Raw genomic sequence first — 14471 nt, 5'->3', positions numbered from 1 at the left:
CTGGATGGATGCAAACCTTCTGGGTAAGGGACAAATTTGGGTTCATATATAAGTTCAGGTCCACCTCTAGGACAGAATAGAGGCCTATGAAGAGAGTCTCTGACCTTCAGAGGGAAACTTGCAGTCTTAAGCTTGTGGTGGGTGATAATTCAGCCCATTACACTCCTTAAAAACAACAGTATAGATCGAAAGTATTTCTTTAAAAAGTGAAAGATTAAATTTAAACTTATTTTCCAAATCCTAGATAAACTGAAGGGTTTTCTGATAGATATTCTGCCCAGCGAGCGTGTAGTCATTTTAAAAGGGAGAATCTAGTGGTGACAAGGCATTTTAATGCATAATGCAATTGCACAGAATAATAGAATTTTGATGTAGTGCTCTAGCATTGGTTGCTAAATCTGCTACATCTGATCCATGTAGAGAATGCTAAAATATGTGCAGGTGATAAAGTCCTTATAGTAACTTCTATTGGGAGAGAACTGTGGGATGTTTCAATATTGTAGTTTTTAAAAGCAAAAATTAAAGACCAGAGTTCTTAATGATTTCTGTTTTTCTCCTCCCTTCCCCTCAATGATTTCTCTCATTGCATGTTTCAGAGTCCAAAGGTCCCAGCAGAGGTAATGCATTAGGTCCACCTAATGAGTGGGATAATAATTTTATCTCACTATAAAGTTTATTTTGCTCACTTACATGCTTTTACTTCCTGCTTTGAAGATGCTGCTGGTGGTGTCTCATTTGCATAGTACACAGCAAATGAGTTTTTCCATTGAAAAGCCTGTCATTAATGCAGTGTGAAACTGGTACAAATGAGAGAAATTTCTCCTTCTTGGGTGCATCTTATGGTTTGTTACAGAGCTATAGCTATTTAATGCCATTTCTCCCAGTTCTTTGGGCAGGGTGAAGTTATTTCAGAAATGGCCCCATCTCGTCTGGAGAAAAAAAAAATAGACAGACATGAAAGCAAGCAAATATATGCCAGTCGTGTACATTAGCCTGGAGATGAGAGAAAGATTGAGAGTTTCTTCCAAATCTTTCTCGGCCTTTATGGCTTCAGATAGTTCAGTGTTAACAACCCTTGATTTCTATGAAATAATGATTTTAAATTCATACTGGGCCAATGGCAAATAGATTTATCCTTAGTATCATGTTAACAGTCTCGGAGGAATGACTGTGCTTGTCCCCTTAGTTTGTACCAAGCTTTGGTTAACCAGGGTTAATTGGTAGTGGTTTGCATGGGGTTTTGCAGCTCTTCACCGTGGTTGATGTAGCTGCTGACAAACGTAACGTGGAGCTGAGATTGTGCAGCTTACCTCCTTGCTTGCAGCGTGCTTCATTTCAAGGCACTTGTTACTCAGGATACAGAGGGTGCAAGCTCCCCTGTCAGAATTTTCTGATTTCAAATGGATCTCTGGTTCAATTTTCATAGGGAGATGAACGAAAGCCTTTGTAATAACAATGAAATGTTAAACAAATGCTTAAATGTTCCTATAGCACACAGACATCGTAAAGCACACTGGTGATATCAGTCCTATCTATTTTAGCATAAAGGATCTGAGAATGGCTTGGTATGCGGAGTTTCAGCTCAGTTAGATGTCTTTGTCACTTGCAGAGAAATTCAGTGAAAAAGAAGTCTTCTCCAGCAGTCATAAATCATTATTTTACCAGGAATTTGGTTTTGTTTACAAGTGACTATAATAAGCTAATCTCACCAAGTGGTTTATTATATCATCAGAAACATCAGTCACAGGATAGTAACGGCATCCTGAACTGGGTGGAGAGCTAATCTGTCAAGCCTGCGTACTTTAATATAGTGGAAGCCCTCGACACGTTTCAGAATATTCCTCTCCTTAAGTTTTATTCCATTACTTCATTTTTCTCTCTAATTTTAACTTTATTATTCCTTGCATTCCTGCTGTCTTTACCATGGATTTTTAGCTTTGTGGAAAGGGCTCTTGCGTCTCACTCCTCTATGTAAAGCCCCATTCATACTGGTAATGTTATGAATGTGGACGCTGCTTCATTCTTCAGCGCTATGAATAGCCAGGACTCATTCCCTTGTAAACAAGAATATTAAACAAGTTAGAATAAGAAGTAAAGATGGCATTGGTGCAACTAAAACAGGCAGATCAGAAGATTCCAGAATTAGGACCCGGGTTCATCTTGCAGCCATAGTTGAATCTTTGTTACTACAAACGTGGATGGGTGGTCACACCCCCATGCAGAGCTGGAAAAGCCCTTCGCCAGGACTGGAGCAGAGGTGTGGGTTTGGCACATTTTGAAAAAACATTAAAGAATATTTCTGTGTACTGACACCACAGAGAGCTTCCAAAGAGCAGGATGACTCTCACACTGAGATATGCATTCATGTGAAATATTTAAGTCACCATTGGGATTTTTTTAATAATAACTCATAAGATTAAGCTACCTAAGTGGCTGAGAAGGCAAGGAGATGCCTTCTAAATTTACTTCAGAAGACAGTCTTACGGATGTTTCTTATTAGGTTAACAGGACTGCATTTGGTCTCACCTCTAAGTTATATCTGCTTGCTTAAATGAGAAAAAAACAATTTTTACTCCTGTTATCACTACAGATATGGTTATGGGAGAGTGAGATGACTTTTATTTCATCTTGCACATCAGCACGTGTCAGGTGATGCAGGAGTATAGAGTCTCTTCATGGTGATACAAGACACAGAGCTGGATTTTTACATTTCACGGTGCTTGCATTGGAAGTTTAAAAATTCATTGGACTTAAACTGGATGAATCAGATGCACAAAGAATAGAGGCACCTCTGACTTGTTTTACAGGTCGTCTTCAGACTAAAATCACATACTGATGAAAAATTTCATGAGTTGTTCTTAAAATACCTTCGCACAATTGTCATTTTGTCTTTGACAGTCATCCTTCCTTTCCCAAAGGTCCAGTAGTTTGTAGCTCAAAAGCCTTGTATCCAAAAGCCAAGTAAGACAAGATTGTGCCACTTAACCGTCAGGTTTTACTGGGAACCAGAGTTTTTTCACCAAATTTTTACCATGTAGATCAATTTGAATAATCTCGCTGTTCATGAGAACAAGTGCCTTTTGTCCCAGCTGTATGCTTTTATTTAAGTGCTACATGGTCACCTTTCCTAAGCCTTTTCTGAACTGCTAAAATAATAAAACAAAAGAACTATTCATTTCTCTTACCCAGTGGCATCATTTTAATGGTCTGTCGACTTCAAGAAAAGAATTGTTGTCAGGTAAAGCCTACAGATGACTTAGGTAGTGATCACCCGTATTTGTTCTAAAGATTCTGTGCATGTCAGTGCTGACCTGAAATAAATTCCCTGGTGTTTTTCATGGAGGATGTGTGAAAGAAGGGAAGGCAGAGGAGAAGGAGAAGGTATTATAGAAATAAAACACTTTATAAACAGCTCCGTATCAAAATACATCAAGGGACATGCATTCTTCCGGTGGCTATTTTTGATTTGTTAAATTAAGTCACTTGACCTCTGTTTGGTCACTTGGCAGAGACCAAATATATTCATGAAATGATGGCTCCTCTGGGCAAATGATTTACAAGCTTCCTTCCTTTCTTTCACCACCCTTCTTGATAGAGGAAAGATTCACAGCACTTAAATAATACCAGTTGCTTAGACTTTAAAGTTTAAGTGTTTCAGTTAGCGAATGCACAAAGCAATCATGTGAGAGTGCTATATAACATGCTTATGTGAAACTTGGGAACTTCATCAAGTTAATATAGTTAATAATTCTTATATTTTTTTCTTTTTGTGAGATTGGGATGGGTTATCTTTCAATCCAGCTTAGTAAAATCAATCATTCACGAACTACCTTCTGCCTCTGCAGATTTTTCGCACAACAGTTGACCCTTTCAGTTGTGTCCAGTATTTTCTTTTGCAATTGTTGCCCTGATTTACCTACTTTTTAATGGTTTGCTGCCATCTCAGAGTTGAGGTTCACATAACAAATCTGATCTTCAGTCTAAAATGATGATCTTTCCGCTCTCTCCAAAGCAAGTGTTATTTAAAAACCCAACATGCCTTAAGTATATGGCCAGACAAATCCTTTTCTCAAGTGCACATTCCTGTTCTCAGGACCTTCATTTTATTTAACCTGCAAAATATTTAAAATTATGTAGAAAATGTAGTCATCCGTAATATCCAGGCTGAAGCAAAATTTCCTAAAGATCCTAAGAAGAAAGGCTTTTCCTAATGAGAAAGTCACTAAACATTTGCCATCCTTTCTGTACAAGATGAACATTCTGAAAGTGCTTTGCTCTGTTTCTTACCTACTCCAGTTTTTTCCATCATTTTCCAAACAGGTCTAGAAAATCAAGATACTTGCCTGAAATTCTTTTTGTTGGAACAGTCAATGAAGGGCACTTCTGACTCAACAAATCGCGATTCAGAAAATGATTCAGTTGCTGCTTATTGAGTCAGTGTTCTAGTAAGCTAGAAAACTTTCCCATAAGAGTCTTTCTGTTTCATATGTCTCTGTGGTCTCCAGAAGCACTTAGACTTGGCCTATAGATAGAAAATTATTAAGACATGTCACCTTTATCCATTTGTCTTTAAGTGGATCATTATCCTAAGATCCAAAAGTAACACTAATCAAGCTTTGTTACATCCTCCAAAAAAGAAGCCTTGAGATGCTTTGCACTCTTCCATAGTTCTTTTTCTTAACCTAATTCCAACGTCCACCAGGCTGATGGCAGACCAGACCAGAAGGCCACAAAACCAAACAGTATTTCAAGATTGAGTCTTGTGATGACTTCCCACCAAATAGTCTTCTATTTTTTTTTTTTTAAACTCCTTCAGCACCACTGAGCTGATGCATCCAAAAAATACTGAATTACACTGAGGTATTTTCCCCATCTGGATAGAGCATGAACTCTTTTCTCATGCTTTGACTCTTCTCCTGCAAACTCACCCGTCAGTGGGAGCCAGAGGAATCTTCAGGAAACATTTCACATCCCAAAGGGGAAGACAGTTTGAGCATAATCTGAAGTCATTGGCTGTTTCCATGCTGGCTTTCAATGTCTGCTATAGCGTGTGAAATGATCAAAGCAGTTTCTGAAGCAGGATTTTGAAGGGACATAAGTGAGCCAAGACTGCATGCGGTAAGGCCGCCTGAAAGAAACCTGCACGAGTTGAAACACAAGACTGCAAAAGCCTGAATAAGAGTTTCTGGGGAGTGCAATAGGAAAGACTGTATCATAGAAGCATTTTGTGGAAAGAATTTTCCAGACATAGGCATGACTCTTTGATGTGTGTAAGACATAAATGAGTTGCAGGTCAAAGATAATGTTTAAGTTGGGGGCTTAAGGTATGGGTAGAACAGCTCTATCATCCATGCTGATAGAGCAGGAAGCTTTCAAGAAGGGCTTAAACACCAAAGTCCTCAAAAATACAAGACTAAACAAACCCCTGGTATTACTGCTAGTCCCAGCCTGGGTTATATCAGTTTTGACGTTCAGGATGGCTGCCTCCAGTGAACTCCATTAGTCTTTAGGTATCCCACATGTTACTTCACAGAAACAGTGCCTGTTGTCTCTACATCGAATAATACGGATGTTAGCTAGTAGAGGTCTGAAGACGGGTGCTGCTCTGCAAAAGTGCAAGTTACTTGCTATTCAAAGCAGGAGAGCTTCTGTGGGACTAACTTATAGATCCAAATGGAAACGATTTTTGCTCTGGGCTGCTCAGTGTGACCTTCAACCCATTGGAGAAATCTATTCCTCCTATCCTGGCTTATTTATTATTTGTGAAACATTCATGACTTCAAGTTACAGTTAAGATTAGTTTAGCTGCCTGTCATTTTTCTGTTCAAGGTCGGATTATTTCCTTGTGTCCAACAGCGTGAAGCTTCTTGAAAAGGCGCGTTTCCTCCCTCTTCCACCAGGAAAAATACATGAAACTTGTGGTCTGGGATGCAGCAGGTCTATCCATCCCTTGTGACTCCTTTCTAGTACATTCACTGTACCATCTCGTTGTGAAAATATTTCTCTTTCTGTTATGTCTTTTAAAAGAACAAGCAAGATACAAGATAATCCAGACAAGTACAGATATTGTACCAACCATAGCGTAACTCTTTACCAGAAGTGGGATCAGACTTCAATTTGTATTGGTTTGGCTGCACCATCCTGGCTTTACAACCTCTATTTCTGGAAAGGTGAAACTTCGCAAGCTTGCAGTCCTGAGGGCATTCTGCTACCTGAACAGGACAACACTTTTCCACAAGACATTGAGACTTCTTGTAGCATTTGAGACTAGATTCTCTTGACCCATAGACTCTTAAATGGATATTGAATTGCCTTAAGGTATCCTGTAAATTAAGTAAATTAGCACTATATAGCTTTATTAGAGCCTACTCTTTAGCAGTGCAAAGGAACCGCTTTGACAGGCGTTGCAAGTGTGCCTGTATCAGAAGTTTGCAGGACAACCACATGGATTTCAGTGCCTGCCTTTCAGCTCTGCGCACCGAACATGGTGCTCAGGTTGGTGAAGCGATATACTGTCTTGTATCCACATGAAACTTTCAGCAGACACACCCTCTGGCCAGTCACTTAGTGTAATCATTGCAGACAAATCTGTAAACGATTTTACATGTCAAGATGACAGAGTTAGGAAAAAATGATTTGGCCACATAGATTCTTGACACTCATGCACTGGTGTGAAATACTAGCTTGGAGATTCCCTCTCTTAGCCAAGAGACTTTGTCATTGAGCCAGTTTCTGAACTGTAAGCTTGAGATGAAAGATGCAAAACCACAGTGGACCTTTGTAAAAGTGAGAGAAATCGCTCCCCACGTGCAGAATGGCGTGTGCCTTCCTTGGGATCCATGTGAAAACCCAACTAGAGAATCCTGGGACCTTGGGAAGGCAGATGGCCTACCGCCTTCTCGGTCACTGTTTCTTCCTACCTCATCTACACTCAGGCTCTTACAGGTCTGAAAATCATCGTGTTTCATCTTCACTAACCATGTCAAAACTCTAATCTGTCTTTACTTAATCTTTTTCTTGGCTCCTTGTATCCACAGCTTGTTGTTGTGTATTCCATCTCCCTCTTTTCCAGGCTGTTAAAAAAAAATTGCACTACCACAGTTGTTTCCTCTTGATCTGATCAGCTCATCCATTATCTGACCCTAGGCACTAACATCCAGCCGTTAGGTCTAAGATCATATTTCTTTTCTTGTTCAGAGCTCTGTCTGTCCTCACCCCTTCTCTCTGACACTCTTTATATCCAGATTTCACTTGTGACTGCTTCCTGAGCAGATTCGCAAAATATTGAGGAATTTGGGGCAGACAGTACTATTTTATTTTCTCCTGGCTGTAACTTTTCACCTTGTTGTAACTTCCAAAACACAGCTGTGCAATTGAGTGGACTATTATAGCTTTAAGGTCTATAAGTAGACTTTTTATGTGCCTTGATGCTGATGGGAGCTGAGGGTGCTTATCTTTGCAGGACTGGGTTTTTCATCTAAAAGTGCCTCTGGGGAAGGGTCTTTCCTCAGCTCTGCATTCTGAACTTTGCAAAGGGGCTGTGCAGGCTGGCACGGTATGTAAATATTGCTGTACTCTTGCTGGTGTGCTAACTTTGAAAAATACAACTTTTTTTTTTTTCCCTAGGGCCGATGGGAGAGTCAGCAAGATGTGTCCCAAGGTGCCACAAATTCCCGTAGAGGCATTAGTCCATCTCGTACCTCTCTGCCAGGCTCTAGGCAGCAAAACCACTCTCCTGCTCCAGGTAGGGGCTTTCCTAAAGCTAAAACAACTTTCCTAAAAATGGAGTGAAGTTACCCCAGCTCCTGAATGTCAGATAAAGCTGAGCTGCTTTCAGAGATGCAGAGAAATTTCTTCTCCAGAGCAATGTTCCTTCTCTGTGAACATTTTGCAGTTGTGGCTAAGCTACTCAGACTCTAGACAACTCTAACTAGCCTTTCCTTTAAATCTGATACTAGTTCTGCTAGGAGATGAACGCCACATGTTTTAAGCTGTCTGAAGATGCAGTCTTTATTTCCATAGTTCAATTTCTAAAGCCAAAAGTTAGCTGGGCTCAGAACATGCTATCTGTTACAGGAGGAAAACAGCAAAGACAGTAAGGCTACTAATGTTTTAGAAAATAAGCAGCAGTGGAATTGGATGGCTATTTTGCAGCTGATGTGCCTAATATATAACTGAGAGTGCAGAGATGTATCGTGACGTTTTGTATGTCTACCTAGGTTTTCTCAAGGGGGAGTAGTGCAGAAAAAATGGCACTATGAGTAAGGAGAGCTGAATGCCCCTAACATTTTTTTTCTTTTTCTTAACTTGGATCTTCTCATCTTTTACTTCTAGTAAGTTTTGTAATTGTCGTTAAAATTGTGTGTTGTATGGACATCGTTTTTCAATTTTTGCTTCTTGGTTTGGGTTTTTTTTTCTGCTTCTGCACGTTATAACGCATTTTATGTTTCCAATTGCAAACAACAAGCTTTTTCACATCATGTGATGAAAAAAAATTTCTGTATGCTGGGGCCACAGCTTAAGACCTCCCCAAATTCATATGTACCTTTCAAGGGAGGAGCAAGTACTCAATGCTTTTCCTTGGCTCATGCTTTGACTACTGGAAGATGTCATCTTAGACTAAAATGATAACAGCTTTGTAATATTTTTTAGGGGGTTTTGGGTTGGGTTTGGCTTTTTTTTCCTTTCCCCAAAGCATAAGTGTTCTAATTTTTTAATTTTTCCAACAGGTATTGGTAGCCTTGCTGCTTCCTATCTGAATCCTGTAAAGTCCTTTGTGCCTCAGATGCCAAAGCTATTGAAGTCTCTCTTTCCTGTTAGAGATGAGAAGAAGGGCAGGCAGACCTCTCCTCTTGCACAGCAGGTAAAAAATTAAATCGAATAGGCTATGCAGTAATATTGGTGAGTGCTGTTAGACTTGCTGGCAAAGTGCTATTTTAGATGTCGTTGCAGTGCAAACCAAGCTTTTAGTCATAGTAAAGCCTTGTGATGCATTTCCCCTCCAGTCTGCCCAGAGATAGTGGAGCTGTTTAAACTTATTGATACACTCAGCCCACTTGGCTTTTAAAAAGTGCCAAGTATGCTACCAGCGTGATTTATGGTAATACCACTTGCAGCAACAATAGTAAAATTTATGAAGTGCACTTAGTGTTGTTTGTGTATTGCCAAATGCAAAATGTAATTCTATTTTTAATTCGTTATTTCATACACCATTCCCCCTCGCCCTAGCTCGTGTCACCTTTTGCCATCTTCTGCTATGTACTTTGGACAGTTGCTTTTCTTCATTCTCTTATCTATTCCACATATCGGATAAGCATTTGATTTTTTTTTTTTTTCTTGGATGCTGTGCTGCAAAACTCCACCTGCTCCAGATGTGGCTTCTGTGCTCTGAGCAGTAGCTAATGCCTGGACAAGCAGACTAGAAAACACTACTGTCTTTTAAAGAAAACAGATGAAATACAGAATCCCATTATAAATAATATTTTCTCCTTTATTTGAGAGTTTGTAGTTTATTTATAAAGGAGTAGTCCTATACAGTGTAAGTCTGGAAGATTTAAAAAGCTGTTACAAAGGTAAATCTGGAGTCAGATCCCACTTGTTAAAGTGGAAGTCCATTCTGTCCGTGCTTTGTTAACTGTCCAGCTCACTCTGCTGTCGTCTTGTTCACTTGCCTGCAGTTCTGGAAGCACGTTACCTGTTAACTTAGACCTTTCCATACCTCTTCACATGCAGACAAATGTTTTAAAGGGTATCTTTCTCAAAACAAAGCAAAACAAATCCTAAAAACCCCAAGCAACTATTTTTTGTGATTGGATCCAGACATTCTATTCCATTGTTTGCTACAACTAAACTTGCCGTTATAAGAATGTCTGAGGATTATAGGAAGTTGTTTTGTCATTGTGGAAGTACAGTGAAATATTAAATAAATAAATAGGCCAAAAATAAATACGCTAACACTTAAATATTTTTCAAAGTAACTTATGACAGACCTAGCACAAATGAAAGTAAGGCAGATTCAAAATATTTTTAGTTTGACTGTGGCTTTATTCTCTACAAAGTAATAAAAGGAGCAAACGTTAGTCCCAAATCTTATCTAATTTAATGCTTTACATTTTCATGTTGCCTTTTGCTTACAACAGCCTTAGTGTTGAGACTGGAATCGTATAAACTTACTCATCTATGAAATTTAGAGAATTACAATTAAGCCAGTGGCTTTCTTAAAGGTATTCGGGTATCAAAAGATGCAAATAGGTGCTCTTTACAATTGCACTGAGAGCCTTTCACAACTTCTTGAATCCTTACTGAATCAATGAGAGCTGAGATTACAAACGAGGCCTAATTTCCTGCCTCTAGTCTAACCACCTGTTCCCACTCCTTCCTACTGTTCAAGATCAGTCTTGTATTATTTGTCTTGAAGTCAGTTTTTAAACTACAAAGACATCTATTTAAAGAGATTTTAATTTATGTTATGGATTGCTGTGGAAACTCACGAAATCAGATCATGATTGCAACAATTTTTAATAGGAGGGAAAATGCTATTTTTGCTTTGTTTTAAAGAAATAAAAGCTAATATATAAACAGGAGCGCATCATGTTTTAATCCTTGGTGGCATTGGAGAGCAACCTAAGTTTTTCCATGACCACTGGATCTGTATGATAAAATGAAATCTTAAAATTATTTGCTACTTTTAGTTTTGTAATAGAACAAGTCAATTGTATTACAAATACACCTCACTGGTTTGAGAGGTTTACAGATATTCTTCACAGCTCTATCAGTAAGGAAACAGGGCTGCTCCACTCCTGTTAATAATCACTGTGCATAGAAGAGGGAGCAAAAATTGAAGGAACTGCTACGGAATTAGCTACAGCTGCTTCTGTGCAGCACAAAAAATAAATACGTGCTGTTGTAGCAAGACTGGCTTTAAGATCATAAATACCATGTCTCGTAATCTTTCTTGCCATTTCTTTATAATGGCCTGATGATGCAAATGCGGCCAGAAGAATTTAAATGGTGGCGGTGATGAATGGCTGTTGTACTCAGTGGATGATGGGGCTGCTGTGGGGGTCAGTGTTTGGCAATCAGCTTTAACACCTTATCGCTAACCTGCCAGAGCTAGACAGCAAGCTAGTAATTCTTGCATAACTGTAGTAAACTACGCAATAGAGAGGACACAAAAAATGATATTTCGGAGTCTCAGAAAATACAGAACAATGCATCTTAGTTCTGTGGAAGAATAAAACTGCGATACACGGTGGCAGGGGACATAAATGAATGTGCAGGGTGGGAGTAGGTGGTAAACTACAAAAAGTGTAAAGGGGAGGTGAAGCCAAAAGGATTTTTTGGCTGTAGTTGCAAAGGAATCTGACCCCTAACCGGGAACTGATGGACTTCTGTTGCTGTAAACAGCAAATTGGGAGAGTTGGGTTCAGGAATAGAAATGACTAAAGGAATGCTTTACAAAGCAAATGGAAACATCTAAATCATCCTTTCCTGGCTAAAAGCAAATGAGCAGATATGTAATAACAGGTTTTTGAAAGTAAATACCCAAAAGCTAAGTGGATCAGTTTATTATTTTCTCCTGGTTCATCAAACAACGACAGTGAAAGAGAACTTCCAAAGTTCTTGTCAAGCTCCCTTTTCAGTGAATATCTGTTACATTATTTGAGAGTACTTCATTATCTAATGTCATTAAAAGCCATTCTGGAAAAATGTTGGTGAGCCATCTTGAACTAGATGGCTGGCCCAGCTGTTGTATTAAATCTCCAATATGTTCTAGTTAAATGATCAGGGTTAGATGGCTGTACATCTCTGCAGAAAGCATCAGATTTGTTTTGTTGCGCCTTGTAAGCAGGGTCTTATCACTAAGTTGATTACAGTGCTTGTTGAGCATCATTTCCAAGGGAGCAGTACTTAACCTTTTTCCAAGTTCATAACTGAAGTTAAGTTCATCAGGACCAAGCAGCTCGCCACATGGATGCGTTACCGAATCCCTGATTCTGTGCGAGTAAACAGAAGATGGAGATCTGATGACTCGTTCTGAAAATACCTTTTTTTATTATTATTATTTTAGCAGCTCTTTATTTCAATCACACGCCATTGCTTAGGCTGGCATCAACCTTAAAGTAAGCGAGCACATACAAAAGTTATCTTAACAAAATGGTCTTTCCCGGTGGTGTTTTTGTTTATAGTCAGTGGTTGCCTGAGTTTCAAAAAATGCAGAGACGTTCCAGTCAAGGTGGTGGCAGCTAACAAAATTGCTGTCTTTGACCTTCTGATGCAAGTTTAGTAACTAATCTGGAGAATAATGAACCGCAATTAATGAAATCTGCTCTCGTATTCAAGTGTGTTTCTCAGACAGCACATAAAATAATTGAAAGAACTTCCTGCTCTCTAATTAGTTAGATTGAATTAATTTGGCATAATAGGATTCTTTATGTAACTAGCAGAACGGCTTCCGATGAAGCTGTTTATGTACCTAAAAGATTGGTTTCTGATGAAGCTGTTTATATACTTTTAAGTTAGAAAATGCCTATTTTCTCCATTATCTGATGCCTTTAAATTAATTGCCAGTAGTCTGTAAATAAAAAAAGCCAACCATTTAAACCTTTTTGGATTGCTAGAACTGCTTTTTATTTTCCTAGTCTATTCTTTAAAAAGCTTAGTACCGCAATGTGCAAAATTTAAAGCCTTACCAAAGCTTATTGCTGATGGGGAAAAGTTTAAAATACTTGTGTAAAATATGCAGGTGGATGGAGAATGAGAGTTTCATCTATCTGTGCTTAATTATATTATGTACATGCTCTTGAAGCTTGTCTTTTTTATTAACATGCTGAGGCTTTCATAGTGTGCACCAAGCAGAATTACTGTTCTTTACCTTATGACCCTGTTGATCTCCAGGAACTGCCCGTGTAATTACATTTTAGGGCATCATTGGGTGCTGACATTAAAAATGTACATATTAAATTTCAGTTTCTGTTTTTTGACATTGCTGTGGCAGAAGCACATTCCTCTGACCAATGTGCATTTGGTAAGTGGATTTTGGTCACCTTCATACTCGAGAACCTTGTTGGATGCTCAAATGTCTTTTTTTTAAGCACGTGGCTTAAATGAGAGCCCTTGAGTCACAGCTATATTAAAAAAAAATAAACTATTTGAATTTCCATACGGTAATGTAATTCATTTTTGGTTTGTGGTATAGAAATGCAGACATGTGACACATGGAGAGGGCAGCTTTCAATTTTTTCTCTTTCACCTTCTGATGCAGACATAGTAATTAATCTTAAAAAATAATGAAATGCAATTAATGAAAAGCTATCTAAATAGACAAAAGCCTTTTTCTGGCAGTGCATTAAAAAATAACAGTTTCATGGATGTGCATGGTGCATAGTATAATTGCTAGAGCTGACATTCCTTAATCAAATGTAAATAATGTGGCCTCGGAGAACCTTCTTTAAAACCTCGAAGGCTTTTTTCAGAGTTTCAAATAAAGAACCGTTTGGATGCTATAATCAGCGTAGTTCAACAGATCCTCTGTGGCCAGCTGAGCTCGTACGTGTCTAGTTCTTGTGACTGAGTTGTTAATGTTTTGATTTCTGAGTTCAGTTTTCACTATCATCCTCATACAAACAGTTTTTAATGAGAATAAGTATGGAAAACTGGCTTTTAAAGTTCTTAGGGCAAACCAGTGAAAGTTCTTTATGAACTAACTTGAAAATGGTTATGAATTACCCTTTTAATCTGTCTGGACCTAGGAATGAAGTAATTTAACTGCATAGAAAACGGTATGGTTAGTTTTGCATAAAGTGTATTAGAAATGTGGAATTCAAAAGTAGTATTACAGGCTGAAATGTTCCACATATGGAAGGTGGAATAAGGGGGTTTGTCTGGGTTAATATTTAAATGCACAGTGTCTTTAGAGAAGAAAACAAACACACACCAAAAAAACAACGAACAAACTTGTACTGGGTTTCAGATCTCCTTTTGGAATGCAGGAGATTTTATATGTGAATGATTAATGACTTTTAAATGATTGTAAAATTGAGGGCAGAGAGGAATAGTGTTGGGGGGTGTCGCGGATGGAGTGAGCGTGCACTTCACTCGTTAGAGAGAAGTAAAAATAGAGTTTATTGATACAGAATAGGGAGTTAACAAAGTTCAATGCAACAGTGTTTTAACAAGATTCGATGGCGAGGTACACTTGATTATTTACTGCATAGAGGACAGGGTCAGACAGGACTGTCAGGGAGACCCTCCCGTTGAGTCATGAGGTTCAGAAAAAGATCCCCTTGCTTTCTAAACTCCTTCTCAGAGAGGAGTCTAGGTGCAGCTAGATCCAGTCCTAGTCCCAAACTTGGTCAACAGTTTATATCTAAAGGATTATATATGTGCGCAATCAATCCTTTATATCACTTAGCTAAGATTTCACAGTTTAGCATGCTATTAGTCACTTACCGAGGATCTGTTGTGGCAAG

At 38.7% G+C, this 14471-nt stretch overlaps 1 protein-coding gene across 3 annotated transcripts in view; it reads left to right on the top strand.

Moving 5' to 3' along the window:
• The window catches only part of KIF13B (kinesin family member 13B), an 84366-nt gene that overhangs the window by 54998 nt on the left and 14897 nt on the right, over positions 1-14471 (top strand). For all 3 annotated transcript variants that reach the window (XM_072858250.1, XM_072858252.1, XM_072858249.1), the window contains exons 33-34: positions 7627-7744; positions 8730-8863. In XM_072858250.1, the coding sequence (XP_072714351.1) occupies positions 7627-7744; positions 8730-8863 (252 nt within the window). The remainder of the gene's footprint in view (positions 1-7626; positions 7745-8729; positions 8864-14471) is intronic.

The sequence above is a fragment of the Ciconia boyciana genome, chromosome 3 (genome assembly GCF_034638445.1).
Source record: "Ciconia boyciana chromosome 3, ASM3463844v1, whole genome shotgun sequence".
NCBI lineage: Eukaryota > Metazoa > Chordata > Aves > Ciconiiformes > Ciconiidae > Ciconia > Ciconia boyciana.
The sequence above is the reverse complement of the archived record's forward strand: the minus strand, read 5'-3'. Positions and strand labels throughout refer to the sequence as shown.